Source organism: Lolium perenne, chromosome 2 (genome assembly GCF_019359855.2).
Source record: "Lolium perenne isolate Kyuss_39 chromosome 2, Kyuss_2.0, whole genome shotgun sequence".
NCBI lineage: Eukaryota > Viridiplantae > Streptophyta > Magnoliopsida > Poales > Poaceae > Lolium > Lolium perenne.
This window is the reverse complement of record NC_067245.2, coordinates 105,670,154-105,697,779: the sequence shown is the minus strand read 5'-3', so window position 1 is coordinate 105,697,779 and position 27,626 is coordinate 105,670,154. Positions and strand designations below refer to the sequence as shown.

Here is a 27,626-nt window from a genome sequence, read left to right as displayed (position 1 = left end):
GAGCGCAGAAGCCGAAGAGAAGTGACCCCTGACACTGGCGCGTCAGAAACAGTGCGCATGTCTCTGACAGGTGCTGTTTCCGAGATGTTCTTGACTTCGCCGAGGAGAGTTTAATGACAAGGCTACCGGAAAAGATCGGTATGATAAGATAGGTTAGGCATGGATCCCGGAAGGTTTTGAACTAATTTCCAGAAGAGTTAAACCGGTACGTTAAGAAATGGGAACCTGGCATGGTCCGTCGGATAGGATCCGCCGGACTATACCAGCTTCGGGGACTAATGTTGGGGGGATGACCCCCGGTATGCCAAAGGCATGCCGAACTTGGCTAGTTTAGGCTGTTGAGGTACCGGTTTAAAGATTATTCTGGACAACGGAGTTAAACTTATGGCTAAGTGAACCTCTGCCGGAATCCCAGGAGGGGTATACCGGAATAGGCTAAGAAGGTACCGGACTACCGGTACAGGGTACACTGTAGTACGTCGGCAAGCTGGTCAAAGATTCCCTTAAGGACTAGAGGACAAGGGTGAGCGAAGCACTTCATCTTTAATCGAAGCTGTGAGGCCAAAGCAGAAGGTGACGTAAAAGGTACCGGAGGATGTCACCCTTCCTGATTAAAGGTCTACCTGCGTCACCTGCTGCCAAAGAGGCTTTGTAAAGTAGTTTGTCTAGTCAAAGATGCCATTAGGGATTCTTCCCCTGTAAGCCACCCTCTCCCCTATATAAGGAGAGGGAGCACACCCTTGCGCGGGTAAGTAAGTAAGGAACGTACCATGTATCTGATAGCATGTAACCTAAGTTGAGTATGGAATAGAGAGATCCCAAGTTGAGATAGTGCTTGTGTTCTTCTTCTTCAACCTCTGGCCAAGGCCAACTCTTCAGGAAAGCTACCGGAAATCCATCCGGAGTTCATCCCTGTGCTACCAAAACCCTCCCCCGAATCCTCTAGCGCACATTTGGCCCCAACTCAAGCCATCCCATGGCATCTGTCTGTTCACCACGACGACATCTGGCGCGAGCTTACTTCTCTCTACCGGCGCGCATGCAGACTGAAAATTTGGGGTGGGCTAAATTGACGGATCGCATGCCCTCTTTAATAGCAGGCTTAGATGGAAATAAAAACGGCCAATCAAAGTAAGTATGATAGGGCAAAGGTGGCCGATCTTTCGATGAGACGTAGATAGATCGATTTGTTGGTGGAGTTCGTGCTTGACGATCCGACTACACGTGCAAAGATCGTGCGCCAATGCAATCGCTAGGACAATTCTCCGGGAGTTACTGATCTTGCGGATGCGCGATCAGCCTAACCAGCGAGGGTCTTAATTCCTACCTGAAATCGAGAACAAGTAAGAACTAATAATGCAATCAGAATATTGCGGATATAGATGAAAGCTTTATTGAAAAAGGTGGGATTCCGAATAGTCGGTCTTGTTCTGGGCGTTGGCCTCAAAAGAAGTACACGAAAGTTGCAGCAATGGCTAACTTTTAGTCTAATCAAAATCCGAGTCTAAACGTGACGGCTATGGGGGTATTTAAAGGAGGAAAAGGTGGGGTTTCGGCCAGCCATACGTATGGTGGCCGAACCAAACCCTAGAAGGCCTTTCCCCCTTCAATACGGACTCTAAAAAGTGGCTGACTTAATTCCTGCAAAAATGACATGGGCCTGGCCCAAAACTAAAGGTGACGCAGCACCATATTATGCTATGGACGAAATTATGAAGTGGAGAACTCTATATTTTGTCCATGTCTTCATCTCCTCTTATGGTGGCTTCAAAGTTCTGGAATCTCCTCTTGCGGCATCCTCTTCAATCCTCAAACGCTTGCTGCCATCTCCTCCATGCATGATCATGCTCCAATGCTTGTCCTCCTCATCCATGCTAGGTCCATCATTCCTAAGAGTAACAAACATATCTGATTTAGGCATCATCATATTCTCATGTATGTGAGGAATAGTTCCAAGAAACGAAAGTACCTGATAGTTAAGTTGTTTGGCACGAGCTCGAGTGATTGGGCCTTGTATTTGTGTGGTTGTAGGTACAGCGGTTGTATCAATAGATGGGATGTCCTCATCATGCCCCCCTTCTTGAATTGAAGTCGTCCTCGACGAAAGCTCCTCTTCTTCACCAAAGTAAGGCTTCAAATCTGCAATGTTAAATGTAGGACTAACCGGACCCAATTCTGCAGGCAGCTCAAGTTTATATGCATTATCATTTATTTTCTCTTACACCTTAAAAGGACCAGCAGTGCGTGGCATTAGCTTAGACTTGCGCAATTCAGGAAATCGATCTTTGCGCAAATGCAACCAAACAAGATCACCAACATCAAACACAACATGCTTTCTTCCTCTATCCCCAACAATTTTATACTTAGCATTCATGCGTTCTATGTTGTCTTTAGTAGTCTCATGCAATTTTAGTATCAATTCAGCACGGTCTGTAGCATCCAAATTATTTTGCACCGAAGATGGTAAAGGCAACAAATCAATAGGTGCACGTGGTACAAAACCATACACAATCTCAAAAGGGCACATCTTAGTGGTAGAATGCAGCGAACGATTGTAAGCTAATTCAATATGAGGTAAACATTCTTCCCACAATTTTAAGTTCTTCTTCAAAACAGCCAGCAACATAGTAGAAAATGTTCTATTTACTACTTCAGTTTGGGGATGACATGTAGTACTAAACAGCAATTTAGTCCCCAACTTAGCCCATAAACATCTCCAAAAGTGGCTAAGAAACTTAGTATCACGATCAGAAACAATAGTCTTTGGCACACCATGTAAATGAACAATTTTGCGAAAGAACAAATCAGCAACATGTGTAGCATCATCAGTCTTGTGACATGGAATAAAGTGTGACATCTTAGAAAACTAATCCACAATAACAAAGATACTATCCCTCCCCTTCTGTGTACGAGGCAAACCCAAAACGAAATCCATAGAAATATCCTCCCAAGGTACACTAGGAACAAGAAGAGGCATATATAAACCGTGTGGATTAAGTCGAGACTTAGCTTTTTGACATGTAGTGCAGCGTGCCACAAACCTCTCAACATCTCGACGCATACGTGGCCAAAAGAAGTGTGCAGCAAGTACATCCTCCGTCTTCTTCACACCAAAGTGACCCATCAATCCTCCTCCATGCGCCTCCTGCAACAACAAAAGACGAACGGAACTATCTGGGATGCATAGCTTGTTAGCACGGAACACAAATCCATCATTGAGGACGAATTTTTTCCATGTTCTACCATCTTTACAATTCAGCAACACATCTTTAAAATCAGCATCATGCAAGTATTGTTCCTTGATAGTTTCTAATCCAAAAATCTTGAAGTCAAGTTGAGATAGCATAGTATAACGGCGCGACAAAGCATCAGCAATAACATTATCTTTACCCTTTTTGTGTTTGATAACATAAGGAAAAGACTCAATAAACTCAACCCACTTTGCATGGCGACGATTCAACTTAGCTTGACTACGAATATGCTTCAAAGATTCATGATCAGAATGTATGACAAATTCTTTAGGCCATAAATAATGTTGCCAAGTTTCTAATGTCCGAACCAGCGCATATAATTCTTTATCATAAGTAGAATAGTTCAGACTAGGCCCACTCAATTTTTCACTAAAATATGCAACAGGTTTGCCCTCTTGTAATAACACACCTCCCAAACAAATTCCACTAGCATCACATTCAAGCTCAAAAGTCTTATTAAAATCAGGAAGTTGGAGTAATGGAGCATGTGTTAACTTATCTTTCAGAATCATGAAGGCTTCTTGTTGTGCATCGCCCCACATAAAGGGCACATCCTTCTTTGTAAGCTCATTCAGCGGCGCAGCAATGGATCCAAAATCTTTCACAAAGCGCCTATAGAAACCAGCGAGGCCAAGAAAACTCCTCACTTGTGTGATCGTCTTTGGCTGCGGCCAACTCTCAATTACCTCAATCTTGGCTGGATCAACTTCAATACCCTGCGCAGTAACAACATAGCCAAGAAACGCAACTCGATTGGTGCAAAAGGTGCACTTCTCAAGATTACCATACAAACGTGCATCACGTAAAGCATTGAAAACAACACGTAAATGATCCAAATGATCCTCCGAAGATTTGCTATAAATCAGAATATCATCAAAGTATACCACCACAAAACATCCAATAAAAGCACGTAAAACTTCGTTCATCAGTCTCATGAAAGTACTAGGTGCATTAGTTAAACCAAAGGGCATTACTAACCACTCATATAAGCCGAACTTAGTTTTAAACGTTGTTTTCCATTCATCTCCTAATTGCATACGAATCTGGTGGTAACCACTACGCAAATCAACTTTAGAGAACATAATAGAACCACTCAATTCATCAAGCATATCATCTAAACAAGGTATAGGATGACGATATTGAATGGTAATATTATTAATAGCTCTACAATCAGTACACATGCGTGAAGAACCATCCTTCTTAGGTACCAAGATAATAGGAACAACACATGGGCTAAGAGACTCACGAATGTAACCTTTATCTTGGAGAACCTGAATTTGTCGCTGAATCTCTTTCGTGTCTTCAGGATTGGTACGATATGGTGCACGGTTGGGCAGCGAAGCTCCTGGAATCAAGTCAATCTGGTGTTCTATCCCACGAATAGGTGGCAATCAAGGTGGAACATCTTGTGGGAACACATCAATGAATTCCTGCAAAATGTTAACAACCGCAGGTGGTAAAGAAGGAGGCATATCCTCAAATGAAAACAGAACTTCTTTGCAAATGATAGCATAGCATTGAGTAGTGTTCACATCAAGTTCAGCAATATCAGATTTGCTAGCAAGCAAACAAAGATTCTTCAAACGAATTTCAGTAGCATGGTTTGAATCAGATTTAGTATTAGTCTTATGTGGCACAAAATCTGCAGCAACAATCTGATTTTCATTGTTATATTTCTCCTCATTTTTACTCTACTAGCTCTAGCAAGATCATCTTTTACTATTTGTTCAGGAGTCATAGGTTTGAGACCAATTTTCTTTCCATCATGCATAAGAGAATATTGATTAGTTCTACCATTATGAACAGATTCTCTATCAAATTGCCAAGGTCTACCAAGTAACAAAGAACAAGCTTGCATAGGTACAACATCACAATCAACAAAATCAGAATATGTACCAATAGTAAAATGCACACGTGTAGTTCTTGTTACCTTGAGCTTCCGAGAGCTCTCAAACCATTGAATGTAGTATGGATATGTGCGCTGTCTTGTAGAGAGAGAAAACTTCTCCACCATGTCAACGCTAGCCAGATTATTGTAGCTCCCTCCATCAATGATGATCCTTATAGCTCGCTCTTTTACAACGCCTCTTATTTGAAACAGATTGTGGCGTTGATCATGCTCAGATTTGCTCAATTGCACGCTCAACACACGCTGTGCAACTAAGCTCCTGTACTGATCAACAGTGTCAGCTTCCATTACGTCCATCTCTCTCTCAGAATCAGAATTGGCGCCATCACGTGCAGCAATAAGGGCCAATGTATCTTCATCAAAGTCACTTGCAGAATCATATTCTCCATCTTCACGCACCAACATCACACGCTTTGTTCTGCATTCTCTCTCTATTTGACCAAATCCCAAGCATTTGTGACATTGAATGTCGCGCGTCTTCCCCGTGGAGGTCATGGAAGATGAACTCCGAGGAGGACCAGTAGATGGTGGTGGAGTAGCAGCAGGTGGTGCTCGTGATGCAGGCGCGGTGTACTTGGAGGTAGTAGGTGCTGGTGCAGTCCCACGAGATGGTGGCGCTGATTCTCGCGGAGACCACGATGATGTACGACCTGCAGAAACATTAGCTCTTCTCCATGGTGGTTGACGATCCTGCACTTCACGTTCAGCTTTGCAAGCAAGATGAAACAAGCGAGTAATAGTGTTGTACTCCTTATAATCTAAAATATGCTGAATCTCTTTATTCAAACCACCAAAGAAATGTGCAAGCATAGCCTCATTATCCTCTACAACACCACAGCGAATCGTACCATTTTGCAATTCTTGATAATAGTCTTCTACAGAATTTTTCCCTTGTTCTAAGCGAGACAATTTCTTAATTAAATCACGCTGATAATGTGGAGGAACAAAATGAGTATGCATAGCAAGTTTTAAACCAACCCAAGTAGTAGGAATATTAGCAGGATGTGCTCTACAATGTTCAGACCACCAAATAGAAGCAAAATCTTGAACTCACAAGTAGCAGCACTAACACGCAAGTGATCAGGGTATTTTAAACATGCAAAGCGTTGTTCTACATCCAATTCTCATGTAAGATATGCATCAGGATTATATCTACCCTCAAATGGAGAAATATTCAATTTAAGTTTAGCAACATGATCATCATCACGTACCAGCCATGGAGGTGGGCGACCGTTGCGGTTCAGTTTTCGTGGACGACCAGGTGCAGGTTGTTCGACTTCCTCGCCGTCCAACACGTTCTCATCTACCATCTCGTCCTCATCCCCTCCATAGTCTTCATATCCTTCATCAGAAGGCGCGTCTGGTGCGGCTGCTGCAGCAGGAGCGGTACCCGCAGGCACATCCGCACGAGGAACGCGGTGTGCGCGTCATCGCCCGTTGTCGCGAGGTGGCGGCAACCGACTCAATAGCTCCTGGAACTTGGCGTCGAGCATGGAGTTGAAAGCTGTCTCGAGGCCATCTAGCTTGTCCAGCGCGTCGGTGAGTTTGGCGTCAACATCACCAATGCGCGCATCGACGTCGCGTGCGTGCCCGCCCAAAAGGTGGGTGAAGTGAGCATGCAACTCCTCAGTCGTCATCTTTGCCGGGTCAACAACTCCCTGTGTAGGTCCTGACATGGTTAGTACACAAAAATCACAAATATATATGCCGACAAACTACGGAATATGGTGGTTCACGCGCAATTCGTCAAGCAAAATACAAAGCTCTTACAAGTTCTTACCAAATAGGAGGAAGGTGATACGGCAACCAACAAGGATCAGCGTCTCCAAAGATTGCCAAAGCGATTACCAGGTGTCGACACAGTGCACGTGGAGACAATATGTAGAGCTGTAGGAAGGCTAATATGGTAGCAAAACAGCAATTGTCAAAATAGCAATGCAATATTGAAAGTATGCTCAACGACGGTACTGTGCTGGTCCTAGGCTAGACCGTACTAGAGACGCGAGCCTAGAACACTAACGAGGTCATGGCGCGGCACACAAGCAACTAGCAGCGATGATGTGGCGATGATGTGGCGACCCGAGGTGCGAAAAATCACTATGATGGCAAGTGTCTCAAACTGATCCCCGAGGTCAAAAAATAGTATAGCCTTAGAAAAAAATTTCGAAATTTCGACGGTGCTCCGGAAAGCGCGCAGGCGCCAAAAAAATGTCGCTATAACGGCCAGTGGCGAAAAGTGATCGCCAAGGTGAAAAACCAATATAGCCAGAATTTTTTTTTTCTCTCCTTACAAATCTTTACTGGCGGCCGAAACTTATCTCACGGAAATTTTTCTAAAGCACAGGTTGAAATTAGAAGGCAACAACTATTAAGTAAAACAGGAAAACCTTAGTCTACACGTACTCTGTCGCGGCAGAGAAACAACACAAATCCGTGTCGTGGTAGGAACCGGGGTATATGGTAGATGCGGCTGTATATGGCAGGTGTATATGACGATGGCAGAAGTATGTGGCAGGTGTATATGGCGGTGATGGCGGTGATCTGCGTATGGTGCGAGTGGCGGCGGCGGCGTGACTAATATGACCAGAACTCGAAATTCTAAAGGAACTAGACGCTAAGACAAGCAACTCGACACGAAGATGCAGGCACAAATTCAAGTATGCAAAACTGAAAAGACAATGCAAGGCGTGACAGGGGGTTTATGGGACGATATGATCTAAACCCTAACAATATTTTTTTGGCTTTTTCGTGGTTTATGGGTATGATGGCAGATGCAATCTACACTAGGAAAACAGTAAAATCTCACCGAGCAACCTGAAATCTGATACCACTTGATAGGGCAAAGGTGGCCGATCTTTCGATGAGACGTGGATAGATCGATTTGTTGGTGTAGTTCGTGCTTGACAATCCGAATACACGCGCAAAGCTCGTACGCCAATGCAATCGCTAGGACAATCTCCGGGAGTTATTGATCTTGCGGATGCGCGATCAGCCTGACCAGCGAGGGTCTTAATTCCTACCTAAAATCGAGAACAAGTAAGAACTAATAATGCAATCAGAATATTGCGGATATAGATGAAAACTTTATTGAAAAAGGTGGGATTCGGAATAGTCTATCTTGTTCTGGGCGTTGGTCTCAAAAGAAGTACACGAAAGTTGTAGCAATGGCTAACTTTTAGTCTAATCAAAACCCGAGTCTAAACGTGACGGCTATGGGGGTATTTAAAGGAGGAAAAGGTGGGATTTCGGCCAGCCATACGTATGGTGGCCGAACCAAACCCTAGAAGACCTTTCCCCCTTCAATACGGACTCTAAAAAGTGGCTGACTTAATTCCTGCGAAAATGACATGGGCCTGGCCCAAAACTAAAGGTGACGCAACACCATATTATGCTATGGACGAAATTATGAAGTGGAGAACTCTTTATTTCGTCCATGTATTCATCTCCTCTTATGGTGGCTTCAAAGTTCTGAAATCTCCTCTTGCGGCATCCTCTTCAATCCTCAAACGCTTGCTGCCATCTCCTCCATACGTGATCATGTTCCAATTCTTGTCCTCCTCATCCATGCTAGGTCCATCATTCCTAAGAGTAACAAACATATCTGATTTAGGCAGCATCATATTCTCATGTATGTGAGGAATAGTTCCAAGAAACGAAAGTACCTGATAGTTAAGTTGTTTGGCACGAGCTCGAGTGATTGGTCCTTGTATTTGTGTGGTTGTAGGTACAGCGGTTGTATCAATAGAAGGGATGTCCTCATCAAAGTAAGGAAGAGCCACTAATTTTCCACCTCAATCACGCTGCAGATTATAATAAGACGTGAATACCGAATCAGAGGGAGTAAATAGAATCACCGGGTGGTATTAAAGCACATACTAGTAAATGTGTAATAGTTCAAGTTTTACATGAGTCAAATGCAAAACCAAAGATAATTTTTAACGGTTAGAAGTACAAGTACGTTTGTTTATACTACCTCCATCCCAAGGCTTAAGTATATTTTTTTCAGAAAGTCAAACTATGTCAAGTGTAGACGAGATTGCAACACACAACATATTGATTGGGTGCATATGGCGTTATATATATAGACCACGTCCTCGACTATACAAGGAAGGAGGCATGCCCAACATAAATACAGAAGATATGTATCGCTACACATAATTACGCAAGATATGTATCTCAACACCCCCCGCAGTCGAAGCGTCACCAGAGCTGACGCAAAGACTGGACCGAAACTCCTCAAAAGATGTCGTAGGGAGTCCCTTGATCATGATGTCCGCAAACTGCTGAGAGGTAGGCACATGGAGTACACGGATATGGCCAAGAGCCACCTGTTCGCGAACAAAGTGGATGTCTAGCTCGATGTGCTTGGTGGGGCGGTGATGAACGGGGTTGGCGGAGAGGTAGACAGCGAAAACATTGTCGCAGTAGACCACGGTGGCCTTGTCGATAGGACACGAGAGCTCTCCGAGAAGCTGCCGGAGCCAGGAGACTTCGGTGACCGCATTAGCCATAGCTCGGTATTCTGCCTCGACACTAGAACGAGAAACCGGGGGCTATCGCTTGGATGACCAGGATATGAGGGACGAGCCAAGGTACACGCAGTAGCCAGATGTGGATCGCCGCGTGTCGGGGCAGCCGGCCCAATCAGCGTCCGAATAGGCGACGATGTCCGTGGCGGTGGAGGCGTGTAGAGAGAGCCCGAGGCCGAGAGTGCCGCGGATATAGCGAAGGATCCGCTTCACCGCAGTCCAATGGGAGTCACATGGAGCATGCATATGGAGGCACACCTGCTGAACAGCGTACTGCAACTCTGGGCGGGTCAGAGTGAGGTACTGCAAGGCGCCGACGATGGAGCGGTAAGACGACGCGTCCGACACCGACGTCCCATCCGTGGCGGAGAGCTTGGCCTTCGTGTTGACGGGGGTGGCCGCGGGTTTGAAGTTAAGCATGCCGGCGCGGTCAAGGAGCTCGTGGGCTTACTTGCGCCGATCAAGGAAGAAGCCATCGGCACGGCAGACGACCTCGATGCCGAGGAAGTAGTGCAGAGGCCCCAAGCAAGTCCTTCAGGGCGAACTCAGCGCGGAGACGATCAGTGAGCTATCGTAGAAGGTCCGCGGTGGATGCCGCCAGGATGATGTCGTCGAAGTAGAGGAGCAGGTATGCGGTGGTGGAGCCCTAGCGGTACACAAACAGCGATGCATCAGAGCGAGTGGAGCGGAAGCCGAGCTGATGAAGAAATGATGCAATGCGTTGGTACTAGGCACGGGGCGCCTGCTTGAGCCCATACAATGAGCGCGAGAGCAGGCACACGTGGTTGGGGTGGGCGTTGTCGACGAAGCCGGTAGGCTGCTAACAGAAGACCTGCTCCTCAAGGTGGTCGTGGAGGAAGGCGTTGGAGACGTCGATCTGATGCACCGGCCAACGGCGAGATACCGCAAGCTGGAGGACGGTGCGTATCGTCCCGGGTTTGACAACCGGGGCGAAGGTGTCGGTGAAGTCCACGCCGGCATGCTGGCGAAAGCCACGAACCACCCAACGGGCCTTATGACGGTCAAGAGTGTCGTCCGAAGCGAACTTGTGCTTGAAGACCCACTTGCCGGTGATGACGTTGGCGCGAAACAAGCTGCCAAGTCTGGTTTCGCTGCAGAGCATCGAACTCCTCCTGCATGGCGGTGAACCAGTGAGGGTCACGGAGCGCCGCCCGGGCAGAGGGGGCAGCGGGGACGGCGTGGAGGTCGACGGCGTCGAAGTCGATGCGGGGCAGGCGTACTCATCCGGGGGGTACCGGGTGCTCGGATGAGAGATACCTGCACGCGCACGGGTGATGGGCCCCGCAATGGGGGCGGAGGTGGTGGTGGCGCGCCCGTAGAGGCATCACCCAAGCTCGAGGACAACGCGGCCGACGCGGCCGACGCGGGGGTGCCCGAGGCAAGGCTCGAGGGAGAGGCGGCCGACGCGGTGGCGCCCGAGGCAGGGCTCAAGGGCGACGCTGGTGAAGTCGTCGGTGGTGCAACGACGCCCGAGGCCGAGCTCGAGGGCGCCATGGGAGGCGACGGAGGGTCGCCCGAGGTGGTACTTGAGGGCACCGTAGGAGGCGCTGCCGGGGCAGAGGGCGCGGCCACCGGTCTGGGCGAAGGGGCGGCGCCCGAGCTACGGCTCGAAGGCGGCGCGGGCGGCGTTGGCGCGACCAAGGCGGGGGCGCGATGCCGTGGTAGAGTCTCCTCTGGAGACGGAGAGGAAGCCTCTTGTGCCTGTGCAAAAGGGAAACATCACTCATCAAAGTAAACGTGCCGTGAGGTGATGACCCGATGGGACATGGGGTCGTAACAGCGATAGCCTTTGGTGTTAGCCGGGTAACCGAGGAAGACACACAGAACGGAACGAGGAGCGATTTTATGAGGAGTGGTGGTGGTGATACTAGGATAACAACGACAACCAAAAATCTGAAGACCGTCGTAGGATGGAGGGGAACCGTAAAGGAGGTGATGAGGCGCATAGTTCCAGCGGGAACGACAGAGACGAAGATTGACGAGGAGGGTGGCGGTGGCTAAGGCGTCGGGCCAAAAAATGGGGAAACGTGGCTGTGGAATAGGAGGGTGCGGACGCAGTCGTTGAGGGTGCGGAGGATACGCTCGGCGCGGCCGTTTTGCTGGGACGTGTATGGACATGTCAGACGAAAAAAAGTGCCGTGAGAGGAGAGTAGGGTGCGAACGGCGACATTGTCAAATTCTTTTCCGTTGTCAGTTTTTAGGGCGTGAATGGGGCGACCGAACTGGGTGGAAACATAGGCGTAGAAGGCTGTGAGAGTGGTGGCGACATCAGACTTTTTACGGAGGGGAAATGTCCACACAAAATGAGAAAAATCATCAATAATAACTAGGTAATAAAGAAAACCAGAATTACTCGGTATTGGAGGGGTCCATACATCACTATGAAGTAACTCAAAAGGAAAAGACGCAACTGTGGAAGACTGACTAAAAGGAAGACGAACGTGTTTACCAAGATGACACGCTTCACAACTATGTGAAGACTGTTTATTACATGAAAACGAAAAACCCCTCATTATTTGGTGAAGCGTGTTGTCACTGGGATGTCCAAGACGAGCATGCCAAAGATCAACGCCTGCGGAGAGAGCACGAGGTGCGGCGCCGGGGGTGGAAGGCAACATCACCGGATATAGATCGCCGGGGCTCTCACATCAGTGGAGGACCTTCCGGGTGCGGGCGTCCTTGACAGAAAAACCAAAAGCGTCAAATTCAACAGTCACGGAGTTGTCACGAGAAAGAGTTTTAATATAGACTAAATTTTGAATAAGCTGGGGAGACACAATGACATTATTAAGGCACAGTGGTTTAGAAGTAGAAGGAAAATTAGCAGAACCAATATGAGAAATAGGAAGACCGGCGCCGTTACCGACAATGATGCGAGACTCGGTGGAAGTGGGAAAGGAATGTGAAAGGTTACCCGGGTGAGCGGCAATATGAGACGAGGCGCCCGTGTCCATAAACCAGCGTCGCCACCGGCGTAAGGGCCAGACGCGGGCGGCTGCTGCAGTGCCACGAAGAACGCCGGGTCCCATGCGGGCTGCTGCGGCGCGTAGAGTGGTGTCGCGGCGTGGTAGCCCGGGGCGTAGGGCGGCGGCGTGGCGGTGAAGGCAAAGGCGTAGGGTGGTGTCGCGGCAAAGAGCGCCTGGTGAGTCGGCGGGCGAGGACCGAAGATGTCGGGGGCGGGCGGGCGCGGCACTGGCATGCTGTAGGCGTGGATGACCCCCGTCCATGGGTTGTAGCCGCCGCTCCATGGTGGCAGGGGCTGGGTGTTGCCTCCACCGTTCCCGCCGCCGTTCGCGCCACCATTCCCAACCCCCGTTGTTGCGGTCACCACCGCGACGACGGCGGTTGTTGCGCCCCTGCTGCTGTTGTGGTTGCTGGGCGGCGTGGGGAGGAGGGGCGGCGCGGTCCACGGGTGCGGCGCCAGTTGCGGAGGCGCGGGAGCCGGCGGTGCAGGGGCGCGGTAGCCGGCGGCGAAGGCGGTGTGGATGGCGCGGGTGCGGAGGTTTTTCAGCCGGCGTTCCTCGAGCTTGAGGTATGTGACCGCCCGCTCGAAGGTGGGTTTGGTCATGAGGGTGAGGTTGGAGGCGGCGTTCCCGAGGTCCTCGTTGAGCCCTGGAGTAAGAGTGGAAAGAAGAATCTCGTCGCCGATCTTGAAGCCGAGGTCGTGAAGCTCGTCGGAGATCGCCTTGAGGCGCAGGCAATAGGCGTCGAGGGTCTGGTCGTTCTGCAGCGTGCCGAAGAATTCCTGCTGCAGGAACACGATCCTCTGCAGCTTGTTGTCGGTGAAGAGCCCGTTGATCTTCGTCCAGACCGTGTGCGCGTCGTCGCCCTCGCGGACCACCGTCTTGAAGATGTCCGGTGAGATGGTGAGGAAGAGCCAGCCGATGATGGTGGCGTCGATGGCGAGCCAGTCGGGGTCACGGCGGGCGAAGAGGTCGACGAAGCCATCGATGTGGGCGTGCAGGTTGTACTCGCGGAAGAGGAGGTAGAAGTAGGTCCTCCAGGCGTGGTGGTTCTTCTCGGCGAGGAAGAGCTTGACGGGGACATGGTCGGTGATGTGGACCTCGCGCAACGTGGCGGGGTTGGGGAAGGATAAGTCGTCGGAGGCGTCCGAGGCGAAGGGGTTGCTGGCGTTGGAGACCGACAACATGACAACGCGCGCGCGAGGGACGGCGACAGCGCGGGGGTTGGGGAGGGAGGCGCGGCGGCGGCGTGAGGAGGAGCACGCGCGGCGACGGCACAAGGAAAGCGACGCTAGGGTTGGAAGGTGGGCGGCGCGGGGGGGGGGGGGGGGGGTTGGGGGTGCGGTGGCTAGGTTAGGAACGATAGGTGTCTGATACCATGTAGACGGGATTGGAACACACAACATATTAACTGGGTGCATATGGCGTTACATATATAGGCCACGTCCTCGACTATATAAGGAAGGAGGCGGGCCAACATAAATACAGAAGATATCTTTACTATTAAATTGCAATAGGTGACTACCTGGTGTCACACTTGGGTCAGTTTTATATGGGCCAAAACAAAAAATAACAACCCAACACGAACCTAGGTCGTTTGGACCATATTTTTGTACCGTGACTCGTACGTGCTGTTCGTGTTGGAGTCGGAAACCAAATGGATACAGATGAATTTCGTATTCCTGGTGGCTGAATCTGTCACTGGACCAGAGTTGGCGTCGATTCTCGTTCCAATCCTAGAACCTGTTGGACTAGCGACATAACCAAAAGGAGTTCAGCCTATATAAGTATACTGAAAACCGTGCATTATACGCAACGTCCCAAGCATAGTACATAGCATGAGTAGTGCTCCCCAATCGACAACATAAGTTCAACACTCTTTCATTTAGTACTTGGACGTGCAAAAAAACGTTCCACACGGAAGCTGGGCTAATCTGATCAAAGTACTGGTTAGCGGGGCAAGAGATCAAAACTTGCAAGCTACAAATTTCAAAAGAGTTCAAAATAGATTAGTCAACAGGGTAGGACGATCCATCAAAACAAAAAAAAGAATCTACTATAGGCATATTCGCATTTGAGCTGCATCTACGAGTTTGGCTAAAAAGGAGGAACGGGCCACACGACTGACACCTACCTTCATGACCGACCAAGGGTAAGTTGATGCACTTTCTTAAAACAAAGTCTCGATATAAATTAGTTGTCACGTGTTAATGAACCTAGATAGATTTTAGGCAATATTCTACAAAAAAATCTACTCCCTTCGATCGGAATTAGTTGTTACGTGTTTAATAAACATATACGATAATAAATTTAGATTAGAGGTACTAATATTTTTGAAGTTTATTTGACGTATGGAAGGACTTCTCAAAATATTTGTGTTCAGTTAAGAATGACATGACTCCTAAATCGAAAAAATCTACTTCTCGCGAAAATGAAGACCGACGTACATGGCGAGGCCTCGCGGTATGGAAAAGTCCGAAGGTGCATTTCATTCAACGCCGGCGACATATGGTTGCAAGGAATGAACACTACAGGAATGGCGCAAGGCGCCGACGGCTGGAGCTCCTCTTCAGCAGAGCCACGTGGGCCTTTGGCGTAGACCCAGCCCTCGGTATAGCCTGTATACGTCGGCGTCTAGACCCTCGGCGCAAGCCACGCCATCCGTTAACTTCAAGAAAAATCATTTTAAAAATAATTTTATTAATCTCTCACATCTTAGGTCAAATTAAACTTATGATCGAACTTTCCAATTTGGTCCACCATCCTCACACTAATATAACCCTGGCACGCTGAACATCTTTGTTCCATCCGGTTGATCTTTCATGAAAGAAACGAAACATTGCTATAATACTACCATATCAATCATACTAACCCTTAGACCGTGATATGACGACTCCTTATTATTTAGAATTTTAAAAAATTATTTAAATAAACATCAATGGTTAAGTAATAATAATCTTAATGCACAGGATGTAATAATCTATACCTAATAATAAATGCAAAAGGGTTTCTCCCTCGGTCGTTCGTCCAACTTTTTATTTGACGGATTTACCCTCCCACCAAATCACATAATACAGATGTATGCCACCGTACCGGTTCAAAACAAAAAACCGTTTTTCCGTTCCTATCGTCCGTCTGGTCCGTCTGTCCCCAAATTTTGTTTCCTTCAAACGTTAGAATCGTATACGACGGCCGGGCCACGTCCTGATTTTTCGTTTTCGTTTCCTTTGAGCGCTAGCTAGATAGATTCAGCTCTGGATACGAGTCCTGATTTTTCGTTTTTGTTTCCTTTGAGCGCTAGCTAGATAGAATCAGCTCTGGATACGATCGCCGGGTCTCAAAAAACCGAGGACCTGGCCACATCCTCTTTGTCGTGCAGAGTCCGCACCTGAACCCGCGAACGCTAGGCCTTGCCTCCACGCCGACTTTATAAACACCAGGACACCGCCGCCTATTCCGTTAGATCCCAGAATCGGCGTTCACGCAAGCGCCAACAAATCAACAAATCCGCCTCCCACAAAACCCGACAGCGAAATCGAACGCCGCGGTGGGTCAGAGATTGGATCGACGGTAGAATAGGAAGTGTCTTTACCGCTGATGTTGTGCAGCATCTAAGTATGGAGGCGGCGGAGGCTGTCACCGCCGTGGAGGGTGCATGGAGGAGGCTATCACCGGCGTGGGCGGGGTGCACTCCACAGCGTCAGAGAGGAGGCGTATTACCTGAAAACTTGCAGCCAGAAAGGCCATCAAAAAGGAGGCCTCGATCTTCCCTTAAGCCGAACATCCATAAAGCGACAGCAGTATCCATGACCAGCAGGGGCTTTCACGGCAAGGATTTTTTCCTACAGATAGAGGACATGGAAGGCTTTTTCGTTGAAGTTGTGCCCCGACGAGTGCACGAGCATGGAGGGCATCAATGATGATCAAGAGTCTTATGTGCACTACCAAATGGAAGGCGCCAAGGAATACTGTTCCGAGTGGGATATTCTGCCGATGACAGTGGTTAGGACGTCGACAAGTGTGCCGACGTGGCCATGGTTGAGATTTAAAACTTGAGATTGAGGGACCAGGCTATCAGCGACACCGACACCAAAGTTGAAGCTGCATTTCGGAAGGGACACCGGGCACAGGCTTGTCTGAAGAGGAGGAACGGCAATCCCGGCAGCCTGGCAGAGGTGAGCAAAGCCAGCATGTCGAGGATCGTGGGGCGGAGCCTCACGGCAGACATGGGGGTTTTCCGCGAAGAGCAGTACGACGCGGAGGCGGACGAACAGGAACATTGGTCCGCGGTTCTCCGCGTAGGCGTCGGGATTTCATAGCGTTGCCTGGTCGTGAGGTTTAGGCGCATCCCCGACGTAGACTACCACCGTCAGGTTTTGGCACCTCTGGAGCTCCGCGTCCGCCAAGGCGCCGCATGCCATCTGAGTTCGCGTAACATTTGGTCGTGTGGTGGTCAAACTCTAGCCGCTGATTGCTCAGCTAGGTCACACTGCTGCAGTGCTGGTGAAGCTTATCTAGGTTTCAACTTTATGTTTGCCTAATTTGACCGCATGCAGGTAACGTATTTATAGACTTATCAACCTCAGCGAGCTTTCTAAAAAGGTAAGTTACCACGATATTACTTTGTGTCCTTTTTGACGCAGATTTTATTTTTCCGGTTATAACGCTTGGGCATGTTTCCTATCATACCTAATAACAAAGAAAATAAGGCTTTCCGTCATCCATCTTTTATTGTTCTTGTTTGTCAATAGTAATTATAGGCATTGCCACTTCTATGTACTATGTTTGAAATATTTGCTACAACGTTTGGTTTTTCTATCCCGGTGCAACGCACGGGCTATTTTGCTAGTAATCTTAAATTGCAATAGGTGACTACCTGGTGTCACACTTGGGCCAGTTTTATATGGGCCAAAACAAAAAATAACAACCCAACACGAACCTAGGTCGTTTGGACCATATTTTTGTACCGTGACTCGTACGTGCTGTTCGTGTTGGAGTCGGAAACCAAATGGATATAGACGAATTTCGTATTCCTGGTGGCTGAATCTGTCACTGACCAGAATTGGCGTCGATTCTCGTTCCAATCCTAGAACCTGTTGGACTAGCGACATAACCAAAAGGAGTTCAGCCTATATAAGTATACTGAAAACCGTGCATTATACGCAACGTCCCAAGCATAGTACATAGCATGAGACCATAAGTTTGATAGTAGTGCTCCCCAATCGACAACATAAGTTCAACACTCTTTCATTTAGTACTTGGACGTGCAAAAAAACGTTCCACACGGAAGCTGGGCTAATCTGATCAAAGTACTGGTTAGCGGGGCAAGAGATCAAAACTTGCGAGCTACAAATTTCAAAAGAGTTCCAAATAGATTAGTCAACAGGCCAGGCCGATCCATCAAAACAAAGAAAAGAATCTACTATAGGCATATTCGCATTTGAGCTGCATCTATGAGTTTGGTTAAAAAGGAGGAACGGGCCACACGACTGACACCTACCTTCATGGCCGACCAAGGGTAAGTTGATGCACTTTCTTAAAACAAAGTCTCGATATAAATTAGTTGTCACGTGTTAATGAACCTAGATAGATTTTAGGCAATATTCTACAAAGAAATCTACTCCCTTCGATCGGAATTAGTTGTTACGTGTTTAATAAACATATACGATAATAAATTTAGATTAGAGGTACTAATATTTTTGAAGTTTATTTGACGTATGGAAGGACTTCTCAAAATATTTGTGTTCAGTTAAGAATGACATGACTCCTAAATCGAAAAAATCTACTTCTCGCGAAAATGAAGACCGACGTACATGGCGAGGCCTCGCGGTATGGAAAAGTCCGAAGGTGCATTTCATTCAACGCCGGCGACATATGGTTGCAAGGAACGAACACTACAGGAATGGCGCAAGGCGCCGACGGCTGGAGCTCCTCTTCAGCAGAGCCACGTGGGCCTTTGGCGTAGACCCAGCCCTCGGTATAGCCTGTATACGTCGGCGTCTAGACCCTCGGTGCAAGCCACGCCATCCGTTAACTTCAAGAAAAATCATTTTAAAAATAATTTTATTAATCTCTCACATCTTAGGTCAAATTAAACTTATGATCGAACTTTCCAATTTGGTCCACCATCCTCACACTAATATAACCCTGGCACGCTGAACATCTTTGTTCCATCCGGTTGATCTTTCATGAAAGAAACGAAACATTGCTATAATACTACCATATCAATCATACTAACCCTTAGACCGTGATATGACGACTCCTTATTATTTTGAATTTTAAAAAATTATTTAAATAAACATCAATGGTTAAGTAATAATAATCTTAATGCACAGGATGTAATTATTAATTTAATTATTTTTAAGAAAATAAAAAAAAAATCCTAAATTTCTAGAAAAACTAAAATCTTTCTGCTTTCATATTTCCACTTGAAATTTTGTGAATCTCAGAAAATGCCAATAAGATAAACCCGAGCGAATATTCCGAGAAATAAACTTTTTCTGCAAAAAAGTTAAAATTCAAATTTGTTAATTTCTCCTAATAGTAGGTTGCGGAACATACAGGAATCTCAAACGATTTTATTTTTTGATTTTTTTAATCATATTTTGTCATTCAGTTGAAACTTAAAAAAGGGGAGGAGGCTATGTCGAGGGTAACCCCTCAACGTAGCTCTAACGCTGTGACAATGCCGTCACGGCCTAGTTTTGGAGGGGCGCATGTCCAGCCCTACGCCGACGGACCGGAGTACGCTGAGGGTAGCCATCGGCGTAGCGTTGCCTACGTCGAAGGCCCACCGACGACTCTCTTGACGGCGTGGCCGGGCCATACGCCGATGGCCCAACTTTTGGCCGTCGGTGCATCAGCAGGCCGTTGGTGCCTTGTGCCATTCCTATAGTGGAAATACTTAATCATGCATCGAGATTTTGGCGGTACCAAATTCAGGCACGGTAATGGTAGAGCTAAGGCAAAAAATTTAGAAGATAGATACAAGCAAACCTAGCTGAGCAAAGCAAATTCTCATGAACATGTTTTAATTAGAAAACTCAACGCATCAGTTTTTTCTTGAACATGTTTCAAAAATGACTTATATTTTCTAGGCATATCCGTAGCAACGCACGGGTATTGTGCTAGTGTATGATATGTATCTCAACATCAAGTTTGATCAAGTTTTTATCAAAAATTATTAAAATAGAAAATAGAAAATTAATATAATTAAATAGATAATGAAATATATTTTCATGTGTTATCCTTAAAATATCATATTTTGTTGATAGATTATTATAAAAAATTAGTTAAACTTTACTTGCTTTGATTTTTTCAGAAAAATATAAGGCTTGAGATGGAGGTAGTACGTAACTCTAGTCTTTGCCGGACCTTTCTTTCCTCTTCCTCCCCTGACTCTGAATCTGACTCCACCCTGACCACCGACGCATCAATCCCGTACACGGTAATCTCACGCCGTCACGCGCGTTGCTGACCTCCAAAATTCTCCGGGTTCACCCGATCTAGATCCGCCCCTGCCATCCGTGATTCAGTTTGATGCTATTGTGTGATTCTTCACCTTCTTCTTCACCCTGAGCGCAACGCTACGCAGAGATTCACCTTAGCTGAATTTCAGGGACGAGATGGACACCTCCCAGTTCGCCATGGTAATTCGTAATTCCTTGCTAGACTATCTGCACAAAGAAATCTGGCTGCGTTTCTATCTCCTGTTACTGCGATAGAGTATGCTTACCTACCTATTTTTTGTGCTTCTGGATGAGCAGATTGAGGAGCTGGCTTCGCTCATCAAGGACAACCTCTACAGCAAGCACCTCGTACTCTCCACCGAGGAGGCCCTCGTCACTCTCCTGCAGCACCATTACCATGATGACAACGACGACGACGAACACGACCGCGACACAACTGATACACACCGTGGGACAGTTGGGAATACCATTGAGCTCCAGCCCACCAGCTCTTACAATCGCCTTCTCTTGCATCGCCTCGCCGACATCTATGGGTACTCCTTCCCGTTTCATTAATCTCCAACTGCTTCACTGACCTGACGCACTTAAGTTGCTGCAGTAACCAATTCTTTGCTAATTTATTGTCACTCCTAGGTTCGCTCATGAGTCTGTTGGTGAGGGCGATGACCGGCATTTAGTTCTCCAACGCTGCCCTGAAACCGCCATGTATGTCGCCACATATGCTCACTCTTGCTGTGTATCCTCTTTCATCCTGTTATGCCTTGTTTCTGCTGCATAGTAGACCATAATAAACCTTCATGTTTGGCCCGGTTCAGTTATAAGTTTATAACCTCCATGTATACATCATAGCAAAATACTACTAGTACGTTTCAGCAGGGTGTAACATTGTGTCAACTCACACCATGGATTTTGAAATTACATATTTCTTGTGATTTTGATATTCCAATTGTAACTTGTAAGAACTAATGACCTTTGCATGTCATCTGATGCCTGCTTCGTGGTTGGATCACCTTTTGTTGCTGCTCTTGCCAATTTTTTTCTTTTTACCCACTGTATATTTAACTCGAAAACTCTGCTACTTGTTGTTAGTTGGCTAAATTTTAGCAGTTATCACGGTAGTCTTGTTTTGATTTTGGTTGTATTATTTGTTGCAGCCCCCCTGTCCTTATTAGTGATGTGTTATGGAACTATGACGACTGTGATGGTCCTTCAGCTTCTGTTGTGCTAACTAGAAACGAGACAGGTGAATCATTCTTTCACAGATGCTTGTTTAGAACAAATAAGTTGAGGCTTCTTCATGAGAAGTGAACTCTGCTTACGAAGTAAAGAGTGGCCAGTCCTTAGCTATGGTCAGATTTACTTCATTTGCCATGTCTAATAAGCAACACTGGTCAGAGAAATTGTGAATTCTGGCTCCAGGTGAAACATAACAAGCAGCAGCACATGTGCACGCTTGAAATTCTTGGCAAGCTTGATTCACAACTTTTTGTTGTTTCTCTTTGCATAGTCTGATATTCACCAATATCCGGGATGTACTTAGAGTTATCTTCAGAAACCCTATAAATATTATTGGCAAACGTTATTTCTGTAAATGTATAAATATGGTCTCTCATCTCATGCATTCATTTGTTCTACAAGTTTGGTATCACTGCTTCCAAAATTCGTCAAGATATTCAACACCAGGAGTAGCTATGCAAAGATTCTAGCTGTTTTAGTTGTCATTTTTTAGCTCATGTACAGTTTAGCTAGTAACCTGCATTTAGCTACTCTTTGGCCGGCCCTTTTGCTGGCAACCAGCCATTCCATTTCTTGTATAAATAATTAGGCACATAGCTCCTGCATGTTTGTTAAAGAAAACAAGCTTCTAGTTGCTAATTAACATTGGCTTTTAGCAGATGTCCAGAGAACTTATGAGACGGAAGATGTTCAAGACTCCATTTCTGTTGAAAGCCTACATCTGAAAACTGATACAGGTAAATGACCACCTTTCCCCTGAGCTTCTTGTGTTGCTGTATTGTCAAACTGTAATCAGCTCGGATCTCCACAAGGTTTAAGCTTGTAGGTTTGGAAAACAAATAAGTAATCGGATAACCTGCTTGTTTCAGACGCCAAACCTTTGCAGCAGTCAGTGCTACTTTCAGCAGTGCCACTCAAGGAGAGGCAAGCTGCTTATCGAGCTGCCCGTGAGCGAATCTTCTCTACGAATGATGCCAAGGAAAAGAAGGATTCATCAGGGCTAAAATCTAGACATGTTCCTGCTGTTGCTCAGCGGATGATCGCACATGCACTTGGTAAAAGAGTAGAAGATTCAAAAGAGAGAGCTGACATGGTGAAAAACAAAGAGAAGGAACTGATAAATGGACGAAATATTCAGACAGGTAGAATGAATGAGCTGTATACAGTTAAACCAGTCAGGAGAGAAGAGAAATATGGTGGGAAATATATCTCAAGGTCACCCGGTGGGGATCTGCATCGAAACCCGTCCACTCAAAGCCGTCAAACATCAACTGTTAGCGCTGAGACGCTGAAGAAAGAACAGGCTGGAGCTGCTAAAAGGATGTTTGCACATGCGTTACGGCTGCCTGGTGTTGAGATAACCGATGGTGCAGCAAGGAAACCCAACTAACAGGGCTGGAGATGAACGAGACACCGAGAATACACGGGCTGTGGCTAACCTGCCTGCTGTATCATGGAGCTAGCGGTAAGTGCTCACGATGTCAGTCTGCTTCTTTGGAGTGGCAGTTGTCTGCAAATTGACACTTAATACCGTAACTCATCTGGCAACAGGTTTCTCCTCTGTCTAGCCCAAGATCTGGAACCTGCAAGTACCATACAAAGTTTGCATGTTCTTCTGGCGCTTCGCCCATAGTAGCCTACCTCTCCGAATGAATCTTAGTTGTGATGAGGGGTTAGAGCTTGACACTATCTGTCCCATTGGTAACAGATTATGCGAAGTTTCTGCTCACAAGCTCCTGAATTCCAGTTTGAATATGCATAGTCTTGAGTTATTGGGCAAGTATTGTAGAGATTCTGGAACAAGGTGTGAAGGTGATGTAATTAAGAGCACATAGATAGGCATCAATATAGAGTTATAGACTACTGCTGATGATGCAAATGCAGGGCGTCATGCTGGTGTACTGAGGATCGGGATGAGGCTGATTGAGGTGGTGCTGCTCCTCGGTAGTGCTTAGAAATAGGGTGATTTTAACTCTTCGGTCTGTAATATGGTCATCCAGAATCAACCTCGAGTTTGTCTCGTGTGCCTTGATCTAAGTGTGATCTTTTCGTCAGCTAAGGCTATAACTGTGATCTTTTCGTCAGATAAGATGAGTCGTGCACAGTATCATATAGTAGTATCATGCATATGTCTAGTCTAAGGTGGCGCGTGCATTGCTAGATTAATTAAGACTATGAGAGTGATTGTGATCTTGTTGCCGGCGCATCGCTGTAGCTGCCATTTCTGAAGCGTGTCACTAGTGAAATGCTATTTGGAAATCTAAGAGAAAAGCCAAGGATCCATTGTAAAATGACTTGTATAGTGCTAGTTACTCCCTCCGCCGTATCTCCAAATTTTGTCAAGGTTAAAACATCTTTCATGGGAATTTTGTCAAAGTTAAGATACCTTTCATGAGACGGGTGAGTACTATTTTGGTTACATACAAAACGATTCGATCAAATTTACATGCAGCTTGGGGTGCCACATGGGAATGGACCGGAGCGAAAAATCTAACCATCTCACGAAACTTTATACCAAAATAAATCATTTTCAAGTTTCCAATTGGTTCTATTCCCTTCGTTTTAAAAGGATGCCGCGATTTTATCTAACTTTAGATGTATCTATGCAGTAAATCACGTCTAGATACATTTAAATTTATATAAAACTACGACATATTTTTTTCCGATAGAAGGACTATCTTTTTTACTACTGCCACACCGTCTGGTGGTAGGGTTGAATGGACTACCTTCTCTTTTTTTGCGAAAGAAATGGATGGACTACCTTCTGTTGGCGGTAGCATGGTCATACCGCCAAAGCCCACTGCGGTAACATGGTGACACCGCCAAAGCCCACGGTGCTAACATGGTGACACCACCAAACCACTTGGCGGTAGCCCATTCAACCATAAAGTGATAGGTTTTTAGATTACAACATACGAGCTATCGTTGCTGGAGTGATAGAGGTTTGCTCGCCCCCTTGCGTCGCTCCCTACCGCCACTGTCGACGTGGCCGCGGTGGCGGGTGTCCTCTATTGGTGGTAGTCACTGCGTGTGGGGTGTTGGTGGCCAAGGCGGTGGTTTCGGGGTGGCGGCCCTAGGAATCGTCAGTGGAAGGCGGTGCTGACGCTCTAGCAGCGACTTGAGGGTTGGCTTGGCTACTTCTTCCTCGACCTCCTACTCAGAGGTCACGTGGCCTGTCTTGTTGCTGGATCTCGTTGGATCCTGGCATATGTTTGGTTGTGTTAGCTCTACCGGCTACCAATTGTCTGTTGGCAACGCGTTATGGTTGCCGTCTCATGGTTCCGGATGGTTGGTGCCCTCGAGGACGCCGCTTCTTGTCCCTAATCCTCCATGCACAGTGTAAAATCCCAGAACTTAGGACAAACGCGGGGTAGATTTAGAAAAAGGGTTGTGCATTTCATCGCAAAACGGGGAAAATTTTCGCGCTTAATTGCATAAAACCTAAGAGGGATCCAGGTTTCTCTCTCGTTGCTATTAGGGTTAGAGAGATGAGAGTGCTATAAATTTCGACATGATCTCTTTTGAAACTAGGGTTTTGGAGAGAAATTTGAATTGGCATTTGAATTTGAATTTCAAACAAATATAAATATAAGTAAACAATAATTCAAATGAATTCATAATTCATAACTCAAACTAATATAAAATTTATACAATACATTACATAAATGAATTATAAGAATTACAAATAGCTCATAAGAAAAACTTGAGCTTTATTGATTCAACACACATATTACATCCTCTTTACATAATTTCCTTGATATTACAATAAATAGGATCAAATACAAACCGCCAGAAATAAGTAAATAAAAAGAAGATTACAACATGGAATATTTTTCCTACACTAAGTCTTCTAAAATCTTCATTTGATCTTCTCCATTTCTTGATCAAATTGAAACCTGCAACATATAAAGGAAAAGAACCAAATTGTCCAGTAACAAGAGTCAAAGCCACTTGGATTGTAAAAATAAGGAGAAAATTGGAGGATAAGCATTGGTTGGGAGATCAAGTCCCAACCAAAGCAAAGTGAGCCATAGATCTTTTCCCATGACACACACACAAGGGTGAAACCAGGGCAGGACACCACATCACACAGCCAAGGGTGTGCTGTCAATCAAACAGAGCATCCATTGATTCTATAAATAACACAATAACAAGTAGATAGAGATGAACTTCACACGAAAAACCAGATCACCAACAAGAACACCACAGCAGGCCACATTCATCTAGTTCATCCATTCAACCCAAACCAAACCAAGCTAAACCAAGCAGTAGATCATGGTTACATAAATCAAGATCATCTAGGAGCTAGGAGGCGAAGGCCAGTCGATCAAATCAACCAGCAAAAGCACTTCATCAACAAAAAGAAACCATCTAAGAACTGGAGCAAGGTATAACTCATACTGGAAAGGATCCAAGGATCCAATCCATCATAAACATGCTCATACACACACTTGGTGTGGAGCAGATGCTTCATAGGGTTAATCATCACTTGGTATAGACCAAGTGATGCTGGTAAGAGAGAGACCAGACTAGTTCTAGTGAATCTAGTAATTGGACATGCACAAGTAAACCCAAGTACCCAGCTATCCAAAGTATCTAGATAAACCAGTATAGTGACCAACTAAATTACCTAGCACCACTTGGTGTACAAAACCATTAGTAATACCCATTTTTCATCAAAAGAATACCACATGACATTCATATACATGATTCCCAACTGTGGATATTGTTATTTTCATCAAAACCAACCAGTTAGCCAACTTACTTTGCAACCAATGTCACTAGCAAGCTAGGGTCACATCACAAGCCAATCAAGCAAGCAAGCCACACAAGCAAGCTAGTCCTCATTACCTAAATAGGTTCAGACATGTATGTAATTTAAATTCATCATGGAAATCAAATAAGTACCTTTGAATACAACTGAATCACTACCAACACATGGTTCATCAAGTATATTTGACAGTAAACCATCACAAAGCAACAACATGACATGCACAGGTTATCCTACTGAAGCCAAAGCTTCACTAAAGCAAACCAGGCTATCAAATATTTTTTGCCAGGTAATTACTGTAAGCAAGAGTATCATAAATCATTTACAGAGCATACACAAGTGTCACTAGCATAGCACCAGTAGCACCACAAGACACATGTACTAGATGAAAAGCATATACCAGTAAGCATCACCACTCACCAATTGGTGACAAGCAATACTGGGAAGATTAGCTAATGGCTAATGCTTCAGTTAAGAAACAACATAGCCTAGCAGTATAGTAGCATGGCAACCAATAGCATCACAGTCTCCAGATGGAACCATGGGAGCAGTTAGGACCAGTACAACCTAGCAAGCAAGTACATACATCAATTATAGCATGCCAGCACAAGCAGATGGTGTGCACAGGAACACCACATGAACTAAGAGGAGTAGAGACCTACCTTAGACATCTCGGAGCCGAGCAACGTAGTGACTTAATTAAATAAGCTGGTGAGCTTGTCATGTCTACTTTTAGTTTGAAGTTGTAATGACACTTAAGTAAGATCTTAGGGTGTGATACGTCTCCGACGTATCGATAATTTCTTATGTTCCATGCCACATTATTGATGATATCTACATGTTTTATGCATACTTTATGTCATATTTATGCGTTTTCCGGAACTAACTGATGACCCACAAGTATAGGGGATCGCAACAGTCTTCGAGGGAAGTAAAACCCAATTTATTGATTCGACACAAGGGGAGACAAAGAACACTTGGAAGCCTTAACAGCGGAGTTGTCAATTCAGCTGCACCTGGAAACAGACTTGCTCGCAAGAGTTTATCGATAATATGATTTTATAGCGATAGCTTGATAGTGAAATAACAGCAGAGTGACAGAGACAGCAGTAGTGATTTTAGTAAACAGCAGGATTAAAATACTGTAGGCACGGGGACGGATGACGGGCGTTGCATGGATGAGAGAAACTCATGTAACAATCATAGCAGGGCATTTGCAGATAATAATAAAACGGTGTCCAAGTACAAAGCAATCAATAGGCATGTGTTCCATATATAGTCGTGCGTGCTCGCAATGAGAAACTTGCACAATATCTTTTGTCCTACCAGCCGGTGGCAGCCGGGCCTCAAGGGAAACTACTGGATATTAAGGTACTCCTTTTAATAGAGTACCGGAGCAAAGCATTAACACTCCGTGAACACATGTGATCCTCACATCGCTACCATTCCCTCCGGTTGTCCCGATTTCTGTCACTTC

At 46.0% G+C, this 27,626-nt stretch overlaps 1 protein-coding gene and 1 pseudogene across 3 annotated transcripts; both read left to right on the top strand.

Moving 5' to 3' along the window:
• Positions 1–27,626, top strand: part of LOC127328867 (disease resistance protein RGA5-like) — a 282,550-nt pseudogene that overhangs the window by 207,806 nt on the left and 47,118 nt on the right.
• Positions 20,036–23,432, top strand: LOC127333742 (uncharacterized). Of its 3 annotated transcripts, none has more exons than XM_051360173.1 (7): positions 20,036–20,322; positions 20,440–20,675; positions 20,776–20,847; positions 21,297–21,385; positions 22,038–22,115; positions 22,248–22,843; positions 22,930–23,432. In XM_051360173.1, the coding sequence occupies exons 1-6, from the start codon at positions 20,299–20,301 to the stop codon at positions 22,766–22,768; spliced, it is 1,020 nt and encodes a 339-aa protein (XP_051216133.1). In that variant the 5' UTR covers positions 20,036–20,298; the 3' UTR covers positions 22,769–22,843; positions 22,930–23,432. The 3 variants fall into 3 exon arrangements, with proteins under 3 accessions (XP_051216133.1, XP_051216131.1, XP_051216132.1); XM_051360171.1 differs by having other exon boundaries at positions 22,035–22,115; XM_051360172.1 differs by having other exon boundaries at positions 22,035–22,115; positions 22,248–23,432.